Below are 18,320 nucleotides of genomic sequence, written 5' to 3'. Positions count from 1 at the left end.
CCAAATTTGGTATTCAACCGCTAACTCGCAAGGCCACCACATGTGTGGGAGGATGAGGTCTGACAGATTCAAGAAAGTTTTGTGCCCAGTCCCAGTAAGTCTACCAATAGAGCTAGTCAAGAACTTGGAATACCCCAACCAAAACTGTACGGAAAGCTCTGAGACAGCGTTTGCTGTACAAGCTCTACCAATTACAACTTGTGCAGGCTCTCAATCTCAATGACAAAGAGAAGCGTCTCGCATTTTGTGGTTATCAACTAGCAAAGCTGGAGGATGACCCATTTCTCCAGCATGTAATTTTTTGTGATGAAGTGACATTCCACCTTAGTGGATAAGTCAGCCGACACAATGTTCGCGTATGGAGTTTGGAAAATGCAGATTCGTCATTGCAACATGAAAGAGACTCACCGAAGATCAACATGTTCTGCGACATATCCCGTAAAAAGGTTTATGGACTATTTTTCTGTACAGAAAGAACTGTAACAGGAATCACATACCTGGACATGTTGAAACAATGGCTGTTCCCTCAAGTTAGGGAAGATTCCCAGGACTTCATTACCAACAGGATGGAGCTCCATCCCATTGGCACCGTGATGTACAAGGCTTTCTGAATGACTCCCTTCCTCAGCGCTGGCTCGGTCACAGGGGACTTGGGGACCTGGCTCTGCATTTCTGGCCACCGGGATCTACTGATCTCACACCCTGCGACTATTTCTTATGGGGCTATGTCCCACCTCTACCAGCAACTCTGAAAGATCTGTGGAACCGGATCACTACTGCCATGCATTCAGTAACAGCAGATATGCTTTTGTGTGTGTGGGACTAGTTTGTCTATCGTATCGATGTTTGCCGTGCAGCCAACAGTGGTTGCATTGAACATTTATAACATTTATCACATTTCTAATTATTACATAATGATTAAAAACTAATTAATTACAAATTATTAAATTTATTAAATTGACAAAAAAACTTGGAAACTTCCTCTTTTCATTGGTATAAAGTTTGTTCATTTTGGATTTGTACTTTGATAAATACGAAGTTTTGAAAATGGGTCCATCATTTAGAGTAGCCCTGTACTGGTTTACCTTCTAGAACAACCACATGTCCCATGAAGCGCCAACACAAATGTCTGTCACAGGGTTACACTGCAACCAATAGCCTATGCAAAACATACACTTTCTGCGTCAATTGATTTTTCTTATATCAGTGACTTAACGTGGATAAATGTAAGGGATATGCACTTGTGGAGTTCTTTACAACAATATGCAATGACAATGGAAAAAATGGCAAAGTTCAACAACCATAGATGTGCGAATGTCTACTATCCAAGCAGTGAGTCAGAGATACTTAACTGCACAAGTCTGCAGTGAAACATCTCGAATACTGGGAATTACTCGAGCAACTTATCGAATGCTGAATTCTTCTTAAGAGTTCATTCATGTTGTATACAGTAGTATTTGCTATGGAAAATATTTACAATGGTTACATGCTACAATCATATTGACACATGTAATATTTACTACCCCGCAAATGACTCTGAGATAATTGTTGCACAAGTATGTGGTCTAATTGTTGGGATACTTGAAATTACCTGAATGAACTACTGAATGATGAATACTCTAATGTACATTCATATTGGAACATTACATAGTTTGTGTGCTGTGCTTTCCGTGTTATCAAATAAAATGACTAAGTTACTCCCCATTCACAAGATGATGTGATGCTGAGTCTTCTAAATTACAGTGACAAAGAGGACTTCATTGTGCCTAATCCAGCTGATTATGGTTGGAGAGAGTGATGTTGATGAGTCTTTAGGTGAATCCATCACCAGAAATATACAAAATATTGGTGAACTAATAACTGCTGAACCAGTAAATGCAGATCCAGATTTTGGTGTTATCATCGCTTCTCCTCCAACTCTGAAGAAGAGCCTGAGCATATGCATGACAAATCTGCTAAGAGATACAAAACAGATGATTTTAGATGGAAAGGCTGATTTGGACTCCCAAAGAGTATAATTTTGATACCAGCAATTCTGGTTGCAAAACTGTCAATTTAGATTATTCATCTACTTTACATGACTGCTTTGAAGTGTTTTTCTTTAGCTGAAGAACTGTAAACTACATGGCTGAGAAATGTAATTTATATTATGAACACCTTTGCAATGATTCCAGCAAAAAATAAAGACTGCAACAATGGAAAAACACAAACAGTGATGAAATATACTGTTTTCTTGCCATAAAATTTTTGACGGCTGAGGCAAGGAAAAATGAGATAAACAGTTACTGGACCAACAATTCATTACTATCTACTCCAATGTTTGTGGAAATCATGCCAAGAGATAGGTACCTTGCTAAGAAAGTTACACTTTTCAGAATGGAATTTTCACTCTGCAGTGGAGTGTGCCGGACTGAGACTCAAACTCAGGAGCTTTGCCTTTCAGGAGCAAGTGCTGACTGAGCTACCCAAGCACGACTCATGACCTGTCCTCACAGCTTTAATTTTGCCAGTACCTCGTCTCCTACCTTCCAAACATTACAGAAGCTCTCCTGCGAAACTAGCACTCCTGGAGGAAAGGCTACTGCGGAGACATGGCTTTGTCAAAGCCTGGGGGATGTTTCCAGAATGAAATTTCCGGTCTGCAATGGAGAGTGCACTGTTATGGAACTTCCTGGCAAATTAAAACTCTGTGCCAGACCGAGACACAACAGTGAAAATTTCATTCTGGAAACATTCCCCAGGCTGTGGCAAAGCCATACCTCCATAATATCATTTTTCCAGAAGTGCTAGTTCTGCATGTTTTGCAGAAGAGCTTCTGTGAAGTTTGGAAGGTAGGAGACAAGTTACTGGCAGAATTAAAGCTGTGAGGATAGGATGTGAGTCATGCTTGGATAGTTCAGTCAGTAGAGCGCTTGCCTGCGAAAGGCAAAGGTGCCAAGTTCGAGTCTCGAACCAGCACAAAGTTTTAAGCTGCCAGGAAGTTTCATAACATCACACGCTCTGCTGCACAGTGAAAATTTTCCAAATGTTTTCTATCCTTTTAAAAATTTGTGCATTGACAAAAGTTTAGTTCTCTAATAAGGTGTGTTCTTTTTTCCTTTTTTCCTGAATAGTGTTTTCCATCTAATTGCCATAGATTTGGCATAAGGTTTTTTTGTGTTATGTGGTTGTGAAACCGGATATATTCTTGACTTCATTATTTGTGTGGGTGCGGCAAAGGACATGCAAAAACAAACTTATTTTGATGTAAGTGTTGGAATACTTGGGAGCATTGTTCTTACTTTATTAGAATGTTACTTGGATAAAAATCATCTATTGGAGGATGACAATTGGTACACTAGCCCAACATTATTTTCTTATCCGCACAACAGTGACTAATACTTGTGGAAGTGTAAGGAAAAACCATAAAGTCATGCCTGGTTTATAATTGCAACAGAAACTCATCAAGGAGAGGCTAGAGATTCACTGCCGACAGAAAAACAGAGGACCGCCGTGGAAGAAGATCAGCTGATTGTAATAAGGCCTTATGCCAACCAAGTGTCATTTTATTCCACAAATCCCAGGAACATCACAGAAGAAACCCGTAGAGAAGGTGTACGTGCAAAACTGAACACATGAAGTGAAACTAGATACATTTGTATAAAATGTAATGCACCTTTACGTGTTGATTTTTCTGTTTTGAAATACTGTAATAACTTACATTTTTTTCTCTCGTAATAATGTAAATTTTTGAAAATGAAAAAAATTTCTCTGTAAAGATTAAAAAAAGAAAGTGGAAAAACTGCATCTAGTGTCTTAATTTTATCTCAATAATAACAACAGACTGCTACAATCGTATATAAATGCAACATCTGAAAAATAAATGCACACTGCAGCTGACTGCTCAGACGAAATGCACAGGAAGAGATTTAACATGGTCAACTGTGTTAAATCTCAGATCAAGAATATGAGATATCAGCAATTCAAATCTGCTAGACACCAAATAATCATGAAAAATTTCATCCTAGGCATGCACTCACTTGTAACTGAATACTGAGCTGCTTCTCTAATATGGTTGCAAATACTTCACAAAGATAAAAGTGCAGAGGATTTGTATATGTGTCATGAAACACAAGCGTTTCTCATTTAGAATTATAAAAATATTACAAAGTTAGTTTAATAGCAGTACGACCGCACACAGAGAATGAGAGGAAAGGAAAAGATAAACATAGTTTCAATAAACATAATAATTTTGCTTTACAGATGAAATAACACAAATCTAGAGAGAGCTGATACATAAAAAACAATAGTTATTTTCTAAATAAAAAAGTTATTGCATGGTTCTGATTTCTTTTTTGATATTCGTTCTCTCATCACATATGCATTGCAGCAGCGTTTCCTTCTTCCTATACAGGGTGATTCAAAAATGCATGTAAATATTTCAAGGGTGTATTTGTGAGGTAAATATAAGACAAAAATGTTCTATACAATTTTTTCCATACTTGGCTTATTACAGAGTTATGAACAAAACAGGATAATACATTCAATACAACGTAAGGTATTTAATTCCCAGAGTTCACAGTTTAATTACAGTGCATTTGGACTAACAACGCAAACTGATAAATAAACATGACGTAACAAACTGAAACAATTCCTCGCGAACACTGTATTAATTTAGGTCCTGTTGATTGAACTACAGCAATGCACAATAACTAAGGAAAATTGAAGCATTTTACAGACTGTACTGTACTGTACTGTATTTGCACAAATCTTAATGCAATGCATGTTCAAAATGCTGTCCCTGAACTTGCAGACAGACCCGTGCTCGTCGCATCAATGATCTCTGCACATTACACAGTCCGTTCAACTCTCCACGAATAATTTCACAACCACCTTCAATTCTTTGTTGTAGCACTTCTCTGTTCGGTACTGCAGAAGAATACACCAATGTCTTTAGTCGGCCCCATAAATAAAAGTCTAAAGGGTTCAGGTCAGGTGATCTGGCTGGCCAAGCAATTGGTCCTCCGCGACCTATCCATCGATGTGGATACGCAGAATTGAGGTACGCCCTTACGTTGCGGCTGTAATGGGCGGGAGCACCATCGTGCATAAACCACATGGTGGCTCGTGTTGCAAGAGGGACATCCTGTAACAATCCAGGCAATTCTCCCTCCAAAAATTCGCAGTACGCGTGCCCATTCAGCCTTGGAGGCAGAACATGAGGTCCGAGTAAGTAATTCCCCACAATACCACACCAAATGTTTATGGAGAATCGATGTTGATATCCACGCACAATTCTCGCGCCAGGATTCTCGACAGCCCACTGGTGCATATTATGCGAATTGATTACACCCGCACGAGTAAACATGGCCTCATCTGTGAATAATATCCGCCGAATGAACATTGGATCATTCAAATGACGCTCTTGTAACCACTGGCAGAATTGCTGACGGCGAGGATAGTCTTCAGGTGTCAATTCGTGCACTTTTTGCAGGTGAAATGGATGCAACTGTTGTCTCCGAAGCAGCCGCCATACAGTAGATTGTGGAAGTCGTACAGCTGCACTAATTTGTCTCGTACTGATAGATGGATCTTGGTCTACCAGGTCCAAAACATGTTCCTCGACGTTCACTGCATGCTCAAGTGGTCGACCTGAATGTGGCCCAGGACGAATGCCATACTCCCGCATACGTCTGTCCACAGATACAAACGTCTGATGACGTGGTAACCGTCTTCCTGGAAACAGCTCACTGTACCTTCGTCTTGCTGCAAGTGCATTTCCATCTGCTGCACCATACACAAGGTGCATATCAGCATACTCACTGTTTGAGTACATCATGTGCACGAAACCTTTAGCCTTCCGACGATGAATGAACGACAGGACGTACTTTTCCGTTACCAACAACATCAGCGCCATCTTCCGTACAGTAGGAGTAAACATCACGTGCAAACAAAAACAAACACTATTCATGCAGTTTCGAATCAACTGTTGGGAGATACGTATGTGAATTACGTACCAGAATATGGCATCCTGCTGCTTGCACTGCCGTCGTTTTGATACGGACATGACTTTCGTATTTAACGATAACTCTGGAATTAAACGTTTATGGAAAAACATTTATAGAACATTTTTGTCTTATATTTACCTCACAAATACACCCTTAAAATATTTACATGCATTTTTGAATCACCCTGTATATACAGCTGCCCTCTACCATTTCACATTGCAAATATGCTGATTCACATGGCATATCTGTTGAAATTGTCATTTCAAACAATGAAAAGGTTGGAATGTCAAAAATTATGAAAAGGATAGATTGTTACTCACCATAAAGATGACACACTGAGTTGCACACAGGCACAACAAAAAGACTTATGTAATGAGCTTTCAGCCAAAGCCTTCTTCAGAAAAGAAAGGAAAACCAAACACACACACACACACACACACACACACACACACACACGCGGGCATACCTCACATACCTCATCCACATGACCACTATCTCTGGCTGTGCCGCTCAGACTGCAAATATTGTGTTGAACAAATGCAAAAGTCTGGAGTGGGGTGGGGAAGGGACAGCAGAGTATGTGTGGGGGAAGAGAAGAGCAATCTTGCGGAAAGCCTAAGGACTGGAAAGTGTAAGGACAAGGCTACCAGGTGCAGCACTGGGAGGCCATGTGGGAGAGGTGGCGGTGTGGGAGAGGAGGGCTGGAAAAGAACAGGAGGAAAGATTGGTGGGTGTGTTGACAGAGAGCAGAGCATAATACGGGGGAGGCGACATGAACTGGGATGAGCAACTGGGACAGAGGCAGCAGAAACTGTTGGATGGAGATTGTGGAGACAGAGGTTATCATAGGGTAAGATGATGGTAATTTCGGGAGTGGAGAATGTGTTATAAGGATAACTCCCATCTGAGCAGTTCGGAAAAAGTTGTGGTGGATGGGAGGATCCAGATGGCCTGGGTTGTGAAGCACCCATTCAAATCAAGCATGTTATGTTCAGTTGCATGTTGTGCCACAATGTGTTTTACTTTGCTCTTGGCCCAAGTTCGGCAGTGGCCATTCATCTGGTGGACAGTTGGTTGATAGTCACATCAATATAAAAAGCTGTGCAATGATTGCAGCAGAGCTAGTATATGAAATGGCTGATTTCAGAGATGGCCTGGCCTCTGATGGAGTACGATAAGCCTGTGACAGGAGACTGAAATAGGAAGTGCTGGGTGGGGGGATTGGGTAGGTCTTGCACCTGGATATGATATCTGTGGCAAGGGGCTGAGACTGGGCCTGGCATATGGAGGTTGGGTGCACAAAAGAACACTGCTTTAGAAGGGACAGGAAGGATCTTGAGTAGGACGTCCTCATTTCAGGACATGATGATAGATAATCAAAGCCCTGACAAAGGACATGATTCAGTTATTCCAATCCTGGGTGGTACTGCGTGACAGCGCACTTCTTTGTAGTTGGTTCTTGGGGTTGGTGGTAGGATTTGTGCAACAGATCTGCGGGATAGTGCCTATCTGTGAATTCCTTTGTGAGGTCTTCGGCATACCGGGCAAGGGAGTTCTTGTAACTGCACCCAGCCTCTAGAACGTCCTAGTCCATCCCTATGCCACTCCCATTCTCAGCACCTTGTCACATGGATCATATCCTGGTGGAAGACCTGGGTGCAAAACCTACCCAGTCCGTCTACCCAGCACTTCCTATTTCAGCCCTGTCACAGGCTTATCTTACTCCCATCAGAGGCTGGGCCACCTGTGAAAGCAGCCGTATCTTATAGTAGTTCTGCTGCAATCATTGAATGGCTTGTTATATAGGTACAACTACCAACCAGCTGTCCACCAGGATAAATGGCCACCAATGAACTGTGGCCAGGAACAAAGTGGGCCACCCTGTGATGCAATATGCGTGACTGATTTCAAAGACTGCTTCACAACATGGGTCATCTGGCTCAACCACCAACTTTTCTGAACTGCAAAGATGGGAGTTATCCTTACAACACATTCTCCACTCCCAAAATCATCCTGACCTCAACCTACAGTACCTTACACCTCCACACCTTCCACCCAACAATTTTTGCACGCTCTGTCCTATCATCTCCTCCCAATTCACATCCCCTCACCCTGTATGTGCCGCTGTCTGCAATTGCGCCCATCAATTTCTTCCCTTCTATGCTCTTCTCCTTTTCCACTATCTGCTTCTCTCCCCCATAACCTCCCAACACTGCACCTGGTAATCTTTGGTTGCTGCCTTCTAGTCCCTGCACACACTGCCAGACAATGCTCTTCTCTCCCCTCACCCGTACCCTGCTCCACTCCAGATTCATGCTATTGTTCAACCCAACAGCTGCAGTCTGGCCAGAGCATCTGGTGATAGCAAATCGTGTGCGTGAAATGTGCCTGCTTGTGTGAATGTGTGTGTGTTTTCCTTTCTTTTCTGCAGAAGGCTTTGGCCGAAAGCTCAAAATGTAACAGTTTTCCCATTGTGCCAGACCAAAAGTCAACATTTAATCTTCACGGTAAGTAATAGTCTATACTACTCAAAATTGCTGAAACTGCCAATTCAGTATTTTCGCATTACCTCCTCTTCATATATCTGTGCTTCTACTCCATTTGTTATGTTATACATGTTTCAATCTCTACCGGAAAAAAAGGCTTTTGGTTTCGAATATGTTCTTAAAATAACGTATGAACTGTACTGTATGAGTGTCTCCTTCCAAACAGTCAAAATGCTGAGAAGAATGTGCACAACAGTAATACGGCAAAACAACCAGGTGTGTTCTGATAAACTCTGTAGAGCAGAATGATGTGGTTCATTCTAAAAACATTTTAACAATTACATAAACACTTTGAACATGACGCAGCTGATGAGATTTGAGTAGTGTAATAACATTAAACTGACACATATTTTCAATTAAGTGTATCTAAAAACAAAGATGATTAGACTTACCAAACAAAAGCGCTGGCAGGTCAACAGACACACAAACAAACACAAACATACACACATTGGGATATGTGTGTGTGTGTGTGTGTGTGTGTGTGTGTGTGTGTGTGTGTGTGTGTGTGTGTGGGCGCGCGCGCACGCGTGCGCGTGTGTGTACACCTGTCCCTTTTTCCCCCTAAGATAAGTCTTTCCGCTCCTGGGATTGGAATGACTCCTTACCCTCTCCCTTAAAACCCACATCCTTTTGTCTTTCCCACTCCTTCCCTCTTTCTTGACGAAGCAACCGTTTGTTGCGAAAGCTTGAATTTTGAGTGTATGTTTGTGTTTGTTTGTGTGTCTATCAACCTGCCAGCACTTTTGTTTGGTAAGTCTCATCATCTTTGTTTTTAGATATATTTTTCCCACGTGGAAAGTTTCCCTCTATTATGTTCATACAATTAAGTGTATCATAATACCCGGCTTGCACACAAATATTAAATGACCAAAAGCATGTTTGTACCGACTACATTACGACTGCCACAAATATTCACAATAAAACTTGGTCTTGCAATTTATTCTGATTATAAATCCTTGCTTTTCAGGAATGAACGACTGTAATACAAAAACTGAGCCAGATCAGAGTCTGAACAGTTTCTGCTGTCATTGTCATCACCTACATCTGAGCCACATAGTCAAACTCTATTGCAACCTCATCTCGTTTTACTTTCATTTAACTGCCTACTTTCAGAAAAATTTTCTGTTTTAAGTACTTATTTAACATATTTCTTGGAGTCAATCAGAGGCTGACACAGATGCAACAGCACTCTTTGCTCCTTGCTGCAGCCTTTTTCAATGGAATATCCCTCATTGCAGAGTGTTCCCACACATTTCCTTAAATTTTTGAAAAGACTCTCAAAGGAAGGAAGATTAGTCTTTACGTACGATCAAGACAGAGCATAAGCTTGGTTGTGTCCTTTTCAAAGGGACTATACTGACATTTTCCTTTATCAATTTAGGGAACCCGTAAGAAACTTAAACCTTGATGGGTGGATGTTAACTTCAACCTTGCTCCTCCTGTAAACTCGATACGTTAACTGCTGGGTCCCTTACTCTGTAAGAGTCCTGCGTCACCGAGTAAGCAAGCACAAAATACCAGATGAGGCGAGCACACCCTAACTGGACAGGCTGCCCGCATTAGTTCTAGTGACCGAGCATAGAAGCCGTGACCGAGTACATAGTGTAACTTAAAACACATTACACGTGTCATTATCCGTGTGAGACTGCAGCTATTACAGGCTTCTCATTTGTGGTGTGTATCTCTCTGTAATCATGCAGTGCGAGGAAGCCAGTGCAGTAAGACGTAAGATTGAAACCAATGTTAACACACTGAAGAAATGGGAAGGTCTAAAAAGCCAAGTATGGAATACATTTCTCTTGGTTGTGTTTCCAGTTGGAAACCACTCATTTAAAGAAACACAGTTACAAGAAACTTCACTAAAAATAGTATTACAGCAAAGTGTGTTGCAATGTGTGCTAAAGATATGAGACCTTTTAATGCTGCTTCCGGTGAAGGTTTCAAAGAACTAGGCCAAGAATTAATACATCTAGGTGCACATTATGGAGAAGTTAACGTGGCAGATGTCATGCCACATCCCTCTACTACAAGCAGACATGTCAAAGGACAAGCTGACGCAATACGAAACAGCATAATGCCTTCTGTTATTGTGGAAGTTATTAATAAAATGTGCTCTGACAGTTGAGATGTGGGCTGATTCGCATAATCAGGTGCACTATCTGATGCTTACAACACATTACATTAAAACAGATTGGTCCCTTGTGAACAATGTTTTATTTACAACAAAATTCCTGGACGTTAAGAAGACGGGAGTAAATATTATAAAAGAAATTGAAGAGAGGATGGGTGATTGGGACATTCCGCCGGACACGTTGCACAGTTTTGTTTTTGTCTCCGACCAGAGTGCCAATGTAATAAAGGCTTTGGAAAATAATGAAAGGATTCCTTGTGCTACTCATTGTATAAACACAGCACTTAGCCATACTTTCGATGAAGATAACTTCTTGTTAAATCATGCCCCAAACATAGCATCAACAATAAATACTGCAAAATGCATTGTAATGTACATTAAGAAAAGTGGCCTCTGCTCGTCTTTGAAATCATCGTTGAAACAAGAGGTCTGCACACACTGGAGCAGCTTGTACACTATGCTGGAATCCTTACACGCTCAGTATAACGAAGTGGCTGCTTTGCTGGCAGAAAAGGACTCTGCTTACAGATTGCAAGGATATCATAACGAGCTTGCAGGAAAAACTGCGCATTTTCTGAGACCATTTAAAGAGGCCACAGATTAATTAGAAGGTGAAAAAGAACTGACAATACAGTTCTTCTTTGGTTTCACAAACTGCAACAAATTAATGCAGAATCAATGGCACTGACTGTCAGGTGAGTCATTACTGCAGTTAAAAGCACTGTTTCATTATGACAGACTTATAATTAACTAGCGTAATTGATGTGTACTAACAGATATGTACTTTTCAACAGGAGGTACAAAGGATTAAAAATCTAGCCTTGACTTTCGTTTGTGAGAAGATTCTGATCACTTCCAGACATAAAATTGCTATGTTTCTTAGGCCGTTTTTCTGTGATCTTAATATGCTTGAAATAAATGAAAAGCAGGAAATTCTTAGCAATGTGCGACAAATGTGTGCTACTTATGCAGGTACAACATGCAGTCATTAACATAATCATTTTTGCATAGTGTTTTGTAGAGAAACGCTGGCCGCTGTGGCCGAGTGGTTCTAGGCACTTCTTCAGTCTGGAACCGCACGACCACTACGGTCGCAGGTTCGAATCCTGCCTCGGGCACGGATGTGTGTCATGTCCTTAGGTTAGTTAGTTTTAAGTAGTTCTAAGTTCTAGGGGACTGATGACCTCAGGGGAATGTTATAATTCATATAATATTTCATTAATTTAAAACACCTCACTTTTATGGGAATGTTTCGATGATTTCTACATCAGTTCTGTATTACTTGTCTCTTTTGTTTATCATCATAGATCCTTCAAGTACTGTGTCATCACCACCCAGAAAGAGAGGTCGTTTCAAGGAATGGAGGACCAACAGATCATCTGCAGCAGATCCCTACATTTTAATGCACCCCAGAGATGATGAGATATTAAAGTGGTGGAACAGACATGAAACAGATCTGCCAGGCCTGGCTGCAGTTACAAGGTGTATTTTATGTATCCCAGCAACAAGCGCACTGAGTGAAAGATGCTTTAGTAAAGCAGACATGTTACTAACAAATCATCGCAGCCAACTAAATCCGGAACGCATTAGTGATTTACTGCTGATCAACAATAACTATAATTTTGTTTCTGTTGCAAACAATTGAGAAGTATAAGTTACGTCTGTAAATGTATAATATTCTTTGTACGCTTTCTTTATGAAGATGGTTGTCTTCTAGATTACAGGGACAACACTTATTTAACATTTCCTATTAATGAAAGGAAAAATATATCTTCTGTTTGGAAATGAGACTAGTCTTCTATCTGCGATTGTATTGAAATATCATTTTACTTTCAAATTGCTTTATGAATTTAGCCGTGTCACATGCCCGTTCTTGGAAACGTTACTTTTGTATTAAAAGAGAGAGAGAGAGAGGCGTCGGATTTGTAAAGTATAGTGCAGCGAGCCGGGGTGGGACAAGGCGAGGTGAGACGTCGGCGAGACCGGTCATGCTCGGTTATCCGTGTGTTCAGAATCCAGACAACAGACACGGGGCGAGTATGTGACTGAGCCAGTCGTGTGGGACCAGACACGAGCGGCTCGGTCGCCCCGTCAACAGGCAAGTCATGACTGCCAACATTAAGAGTTGGAGCACTACTCTGTAAGCCTTCTCCATAGTGTTCACTTCACACTTATACAGAAAAGAGCCAGAGGACTGTGTGTCTATGAAGTGATTAGGCTAAAACACAACTAGAGCCACAGTCCTGGAAAATGTGATGTCTGTGGCATTTGCTACAGGACTACTGGAGTGCTTGTGGCACTGTAAACACTATATGTAATAACATATATTTTTTCAAATAAATCTTTATCTTTTTGCCAAATAACACCTCAATCATAATTCTTTGCAATAGTCCCAGGTTGGAGACCTGGTTCAGGACACAGTTTTAATCTGCCAGGAAGTTTCAAATCAGCACAATTTACTCCACTGCAGAGTGAATATTCATTCACGAAAGAAATCTTTCCTCCAAAAAGCAGAAATTATGAATAACTGCAGTGCTGTTACTTATGTGTTTTGGAGAACTACATTGACAGTGCTCAACACAAGGTGTGATGGGATCACAAACGGGTGTGTCAATAGCTGGTTCAAAATAGTCAACAGAGAATAACAGACATAGATGTTTCATTAACGACTGAAACTTATTTTTCATATTCTGATTGTAATGGAATCCTGGGATGTGCAATGAAGGAGAGGAGAGATGGCAGCAAGGGGGTGGGAACTCCAACAATGCGTGGCAGCTACAACAGAACTGTAAAACACACTTCCTTTGGTGTCAGAATTTAAACGAACATTTCCTCCACTAACTTAACCAAAAATTTGGAATTACAGTATATTTTGAGGAAAAATTCTAGTCAATGTGACACTTTTCCTAAATTACTTCATGTATGTGCCATACACAGTGAAACCTCTATGTAAAGTTTTTAAAGAACCATGAATTCTGAACACTGTGTTTGGAGGAAAGCACTATAAAGTGCAAGACTTCCAACCGACAATTAGAAAAGTCCGATCACATTATACTGAGGATATACTAGAGAAAAACACAGTAAATGGTAAAAATTGCAAAAGAATTAGCTGCAAACAATTACTTTAATAATGAACCTGTAAAATACAACTTCACTCAAAATTTTAACAAAGACCTGTGAATTGGCACAACTTGAACATGACATATCTAGGATTTTTTGAAGCAGTCAGCAAACATGTTTGCTTCCCATTTCTTTTGGATTATTCAGAACCACTTCTAGCTCCAAATGAGAAAGTTGTGCTAGTGTGTGTTTCTATGCTTCACATCGCTCCGTTATACAGTGGGTGAGTAGCTGGTTTTCCCTTATTTTATGTACTGCTCCATCCCGGAAATTCCATTATTGTTATAAATTTAGGTAAAATATCCTTGAGCAAACAAGTGTCATAATACAAAACAAACAGTTGAGTTATATTTCAGAACAGTATTAACATAATTCTGCGATAGCTAAATAAAAGAACAACAATTACTTAAAAAATAGAAGCCTTGGGCTATCACTTGTCAGAAATTTTTAATTCAAATGAATGACTTTACAAAAAACCACTCATTCCCCGTCCATTTTCAAGCATTATTCAATCTAGTGCGGATGCGTGGATTTGCACCAGGAATATCCTGTGTGTATCGTGTAATCGGTCGACATGAACCAATTGGCATTTCCAAATATGTATGCTAGGGGCACACGTTGAAAGTGTATAGTTTAATGGGGGTACAGTGTTAAACACACCGTATGAATGTTCACCATTTGCTCCTGTGAAAAATTAAAAAAATAGCGCTATTGAGACAAAACGACAAGCACGATTGCATCAAATCTCATGCGACTCAGGCACTGACGCTGGCTTGTCGCTCATTTTGAACACGGCCTTTCGAAGTCTGTGCAAATCCACAGAATGGAAAACGAAGCATCTACACTAGTGGCTTAAATGCTACAAAGAGGGAAATAATTGGTTAGGGTTTCAAAAATATGAGTGTTACATCGAGCAAATCATTGTAAATCATTGTATACAGGAAACATACTAAAGAAGAAACTTTAGCATTGTGTATATGGGCTTTTGGTTGGAAGCGGAAGAAATGTACGCAACACAGAGGAAATAATTATATGGAGGAATGTTGTAAAGAGGTTTCACTGTGGTTCTTTCAACATGGCCAGTGTCGACCACATGACTTCTTGTTAAACATAGGTGTTTTGATATGCCTGTATACCTATACACGACTTAAATTTTTTCTTACACTAAGCTGTCAAATCCCGTATCATTGTAAAAATGACCATTGGATGAATAAATTACTGATATTAACAGAGTCAAACTATTTTCTTTTAAAATTTTATAGTATAAATAGTTTTTACAGAGAGGTCCACAGAACCGTTATGATATGGCAAGCAAGCAGCAAAGATTGCTTATGGTTACTTTGGTTAACAAGATTTCAAATTTCTTACCACAGATATGATATTATAATTTCTTATTTCTTCCCTAGGTCAACAAAACCCAAAACAACACACATGTAAATAACAACAAAAGACTAAAATCACAATGAAATGGAAAGAATACTGAATTTTAATGCCCCATTGACGAATAAATGCAAAGTAGAGTACAAAAACAGCGAATGAGACAACAGAATGCAGCAAGTCTGACAAAATTAGAAAACATTAGTTTGAACAGACAGTAAAACAGACCATAGCTGTTGCAGAAAGTGGATGGAATGACCAACTTCACTCCTATCTCACCAGTATTCTTCTGAGCTACCAATAGTGTATAGTCAACTATCATGATATGGGAAACAATCAGCAAAACTGCCTATAAAATGGATTAACATATTAATAACATAGGGCTTAAATGAGTTACAAAGACCTGTAATGTATGCAAACAAGGGAACACAGGCCAACATTCCAATTACATGGCCAATAAAACTACATCTATATAATCATACTCTTGAAAGCTACTGTATAGCACAACTTGGTAACACTTTTAAGTCACTCATTTTTCTGTTCCAATAACTCTAGAAGCGCGGAGAAGAAAAAAATGTCGGTGTCCTAATAGCCAAGTTCCTTTTTATGCTCTTAAAGGTTACATACATGATGAACATTTCCGCAACACCAACAAAATTTACCACTGAATTCGAATGTCAATCCATGAATTCAATTAAAATAATGCAACTGAGGAACATAGAGCAATACAGATAGTTAAAGCATATACAAAGCAAGGACACTTATTTCCTCATGACACTGCTTATTAAATTATCTTGGCAGTCTTCATTACAACACGAAAAAGTATCAAAACAGAGAAAGAGCTTTGATGATGAGATTATGCAGTGTAAATAAATGAAAGCAGGCTTCTGTAAATGGGGTTTTTCTAGGTAGAGTTTGCACACACAAAGAATATTTTATGATTTAATTATGCCTCGTCCGTTCTGTCAGTGACAATCATCCCAACAACGATATGCCTACAGGAAATTGTTACTGTCAGACACATGTAAATAAGAAAACAACAGGTAGCTAACACACAGTCACATGCACACAAGTGTTATTACCTTGAATGAACTGTGAACCAGTGTTTCATCTAAGTCAATCACCATACACTTTTTGTGCATGTCCGAGTGTCGCACAGATGGCAGCAGAAAATTGGGTGAGCCCGGACTAACTGGGGGAGAGCAACGACCATCATTTCCCGTTGATGCTTTAGAACTTTTTGAACTTGCTTGTCTACTGAAGCAGCAGAGAAGAGTGCGCAGCAATCCACGCCGGGGCTTCTTCCCAGTCTGACCTAAAAGCCACAAAGATTAAGATCTTCATTCACAAGTAATTATACTGGTTGCAATAATTGTGAGTGTGGATAGACTAAAGCACCAGTATATTTCTACAATTCAAGGTCAACTATATACAACACCATAAAACAACAACACAGTTCAATTCATTAAGATTCTTCTAATACTATTATTTACCTTGAACTGATATTTCATTTTCCACCCGTGGCAACTGAACTGCAAGTAATAAAAGTTGTAAATTATTAATATGCTACTTCTTTAAGCACTATACTCGAATTTTCAAATTTCAGTTTGCATTACTAACCGAAAGAGTATAACATAGGATAACAAACAAGGTAGCACTATTAAGATTATGGAATGACAGCAACGTCTACCTGTAATTTCAAAAACACGCCTACTGTTTGGTTTTCACTCATTATGTTGGTTAGTTACTCAATAACAAATGGTGTGTTGGAACATGTAACGTACCTAAAATTATTGCATTTAGCCTAATACTCTCTTGCACCAATAATTATCGAAAACACGAATCAAAAAACAAACTCGGCATTTCTAATTCCTATATAACAGGTGCAACACCCATGGTAAGACCTACTTACCTTTCTCTGGTGAAAAATTGCTTAATTGTTCGTCATCCCGCGACACTTGGGTGATGATGGACGATGCGTCCATTTAAACATTTGTTAGTGTTCTTCTCGTTGAACTCAATTTTGGAAGTAATATTGTCAAACAATTAAAAATCGTATGTAATCCAAAATGGCAGAGTTTCTTCTCAACACTCAACTTGTTGTTGTGGTGGGGTACTCAGCGAGTCAAATTTATCTAAATGTCGCACTGTGCTCTTGAAGCATTTTCACGAGCTGCATGTAAAATAATAAATTACGATTTATTTCTATGGATTAGCTTGGCACAGGAAGGAAACATTGCATAGATGAAGTTTGAAGACATTCAACGTATAACTGTCACTTAGTTCATAAACAAACAAGTGAACTGTGAGAAGCGATAAAGCGCTTGATAGTCGTGGGTGATTTGTTTAGGGAATGAACGCATAGGCAGTATTAGCCTATTATTTAACACTTTAACAGTATGTTGGTATTATGTCTCGTCAATGAAGTCACCTTTGTAAATCACTAACTGCCCGGTAATACTTGCAGCGAATATTATATTTTCTGTTAAATACACCGTAAAATGTATTGGATAAAGAACAGTTCTCCTGGCTTGTGAGAATTAATAGACCACAAACTAAAATTAGTTGTGATTATGCCAGTTTTGCAGGCGCTAATGCATCCTTTCTGTAGCGTAGGAAAAAATATGGTTACTAATGGCACTTATTTCCTTTTTAATAAAATGGTTATTCAGCTTTCTCATATCAAGATTTCAGGTAGAGGTCGAATTATTTGTTTTATTTACTGGTCTGCATTAAAATGAATATCGTTATTGGCCTTCGAGAAACCTCAAAACATTTCGTGTTAAGATCGCAGTACGGAAGAGACCCACACCAAAGGTTGCCTTCTGGGGATGATGGCGTCTAAATCACCCCTTGATACATGGCACTCAAAAGAACTATGTAACTATACTCATGATGTTAACCTACTTAGAATTTCTACATTAAGCGCTCGGTGATTTGCATACCTGCTGTGTACGTCTGATTAAGAAATTGGGCATATTAGAATATATTCATATTTTAATGCACAAAAGAAACTATTGGTTTCCTTTGTGCACTTAAGCAGTTTGTTTGTTTTCTGAAGTGCTCATGGTCTGATTCAGCTCTTTTCTTTAATGCGTAGTTAAACCTATTTTTAGTGCTGAAGACAATGCACTATCAGTTCAATAGCAGCATGAGATT

At 39.6% G+C, this 18,320-nt stretch overlaps 1 protein-coding gene across 1 annotated transcript in view; it reads right to left on the bottom strand.

The window, feature by feature from the left end:
- The window catches only part of LOC124592084 (phosphatase Herzog), a 57,923-nt gene extending 40,511 nt beyond the window's left edge, over positions 1–17,412 (bottom strand). Inside the window, exons 1-3 of the mRNA XM_047131795.1 lie at positions 17,074–17,412; positions 16,655–16,693; positions 16,244–16,476 (exon numbers count right to left, since the gene is read on the bottom strand). Of these exons, the coding sequence (XP_046987751.1) occupies positions 16,244–16,476; positions 16,655–16,693; positions 17,074–17,146 (345 nt within the window). The 5' untranslated portion in view covers positions 17,147–17,412. The remainder of the gene's footprint in view (positions 1–16,243; positions 16,477–16,654; positions 16,694–17,073) is intronic.
- Between the last annotated feature and the right edge of the window lie 908 nt (positions 17,413–18,320).

The sequence above is a fragment of the Schistocerca americana genome, chromosome 2 (genome assembly GCF_021461395.2).
Source record: "Schistocerca americana isolate TAMUIC-IGC-003095 chromosome 2, iqSchAmer2.1, whole genome shotgun sequence".
NCBI classification, from domain to species: Eukaryota; Metazoa; Arthropoda; class Insecta; order Orthoptera; family Acrididae; genus Schistocerca; species Schistocerca americana.
The sequence above is the reverse complement of the archived record's forward strand: the minus strand, read 5'-3'. Positions and strand labels throughout refer to the sequence as shown.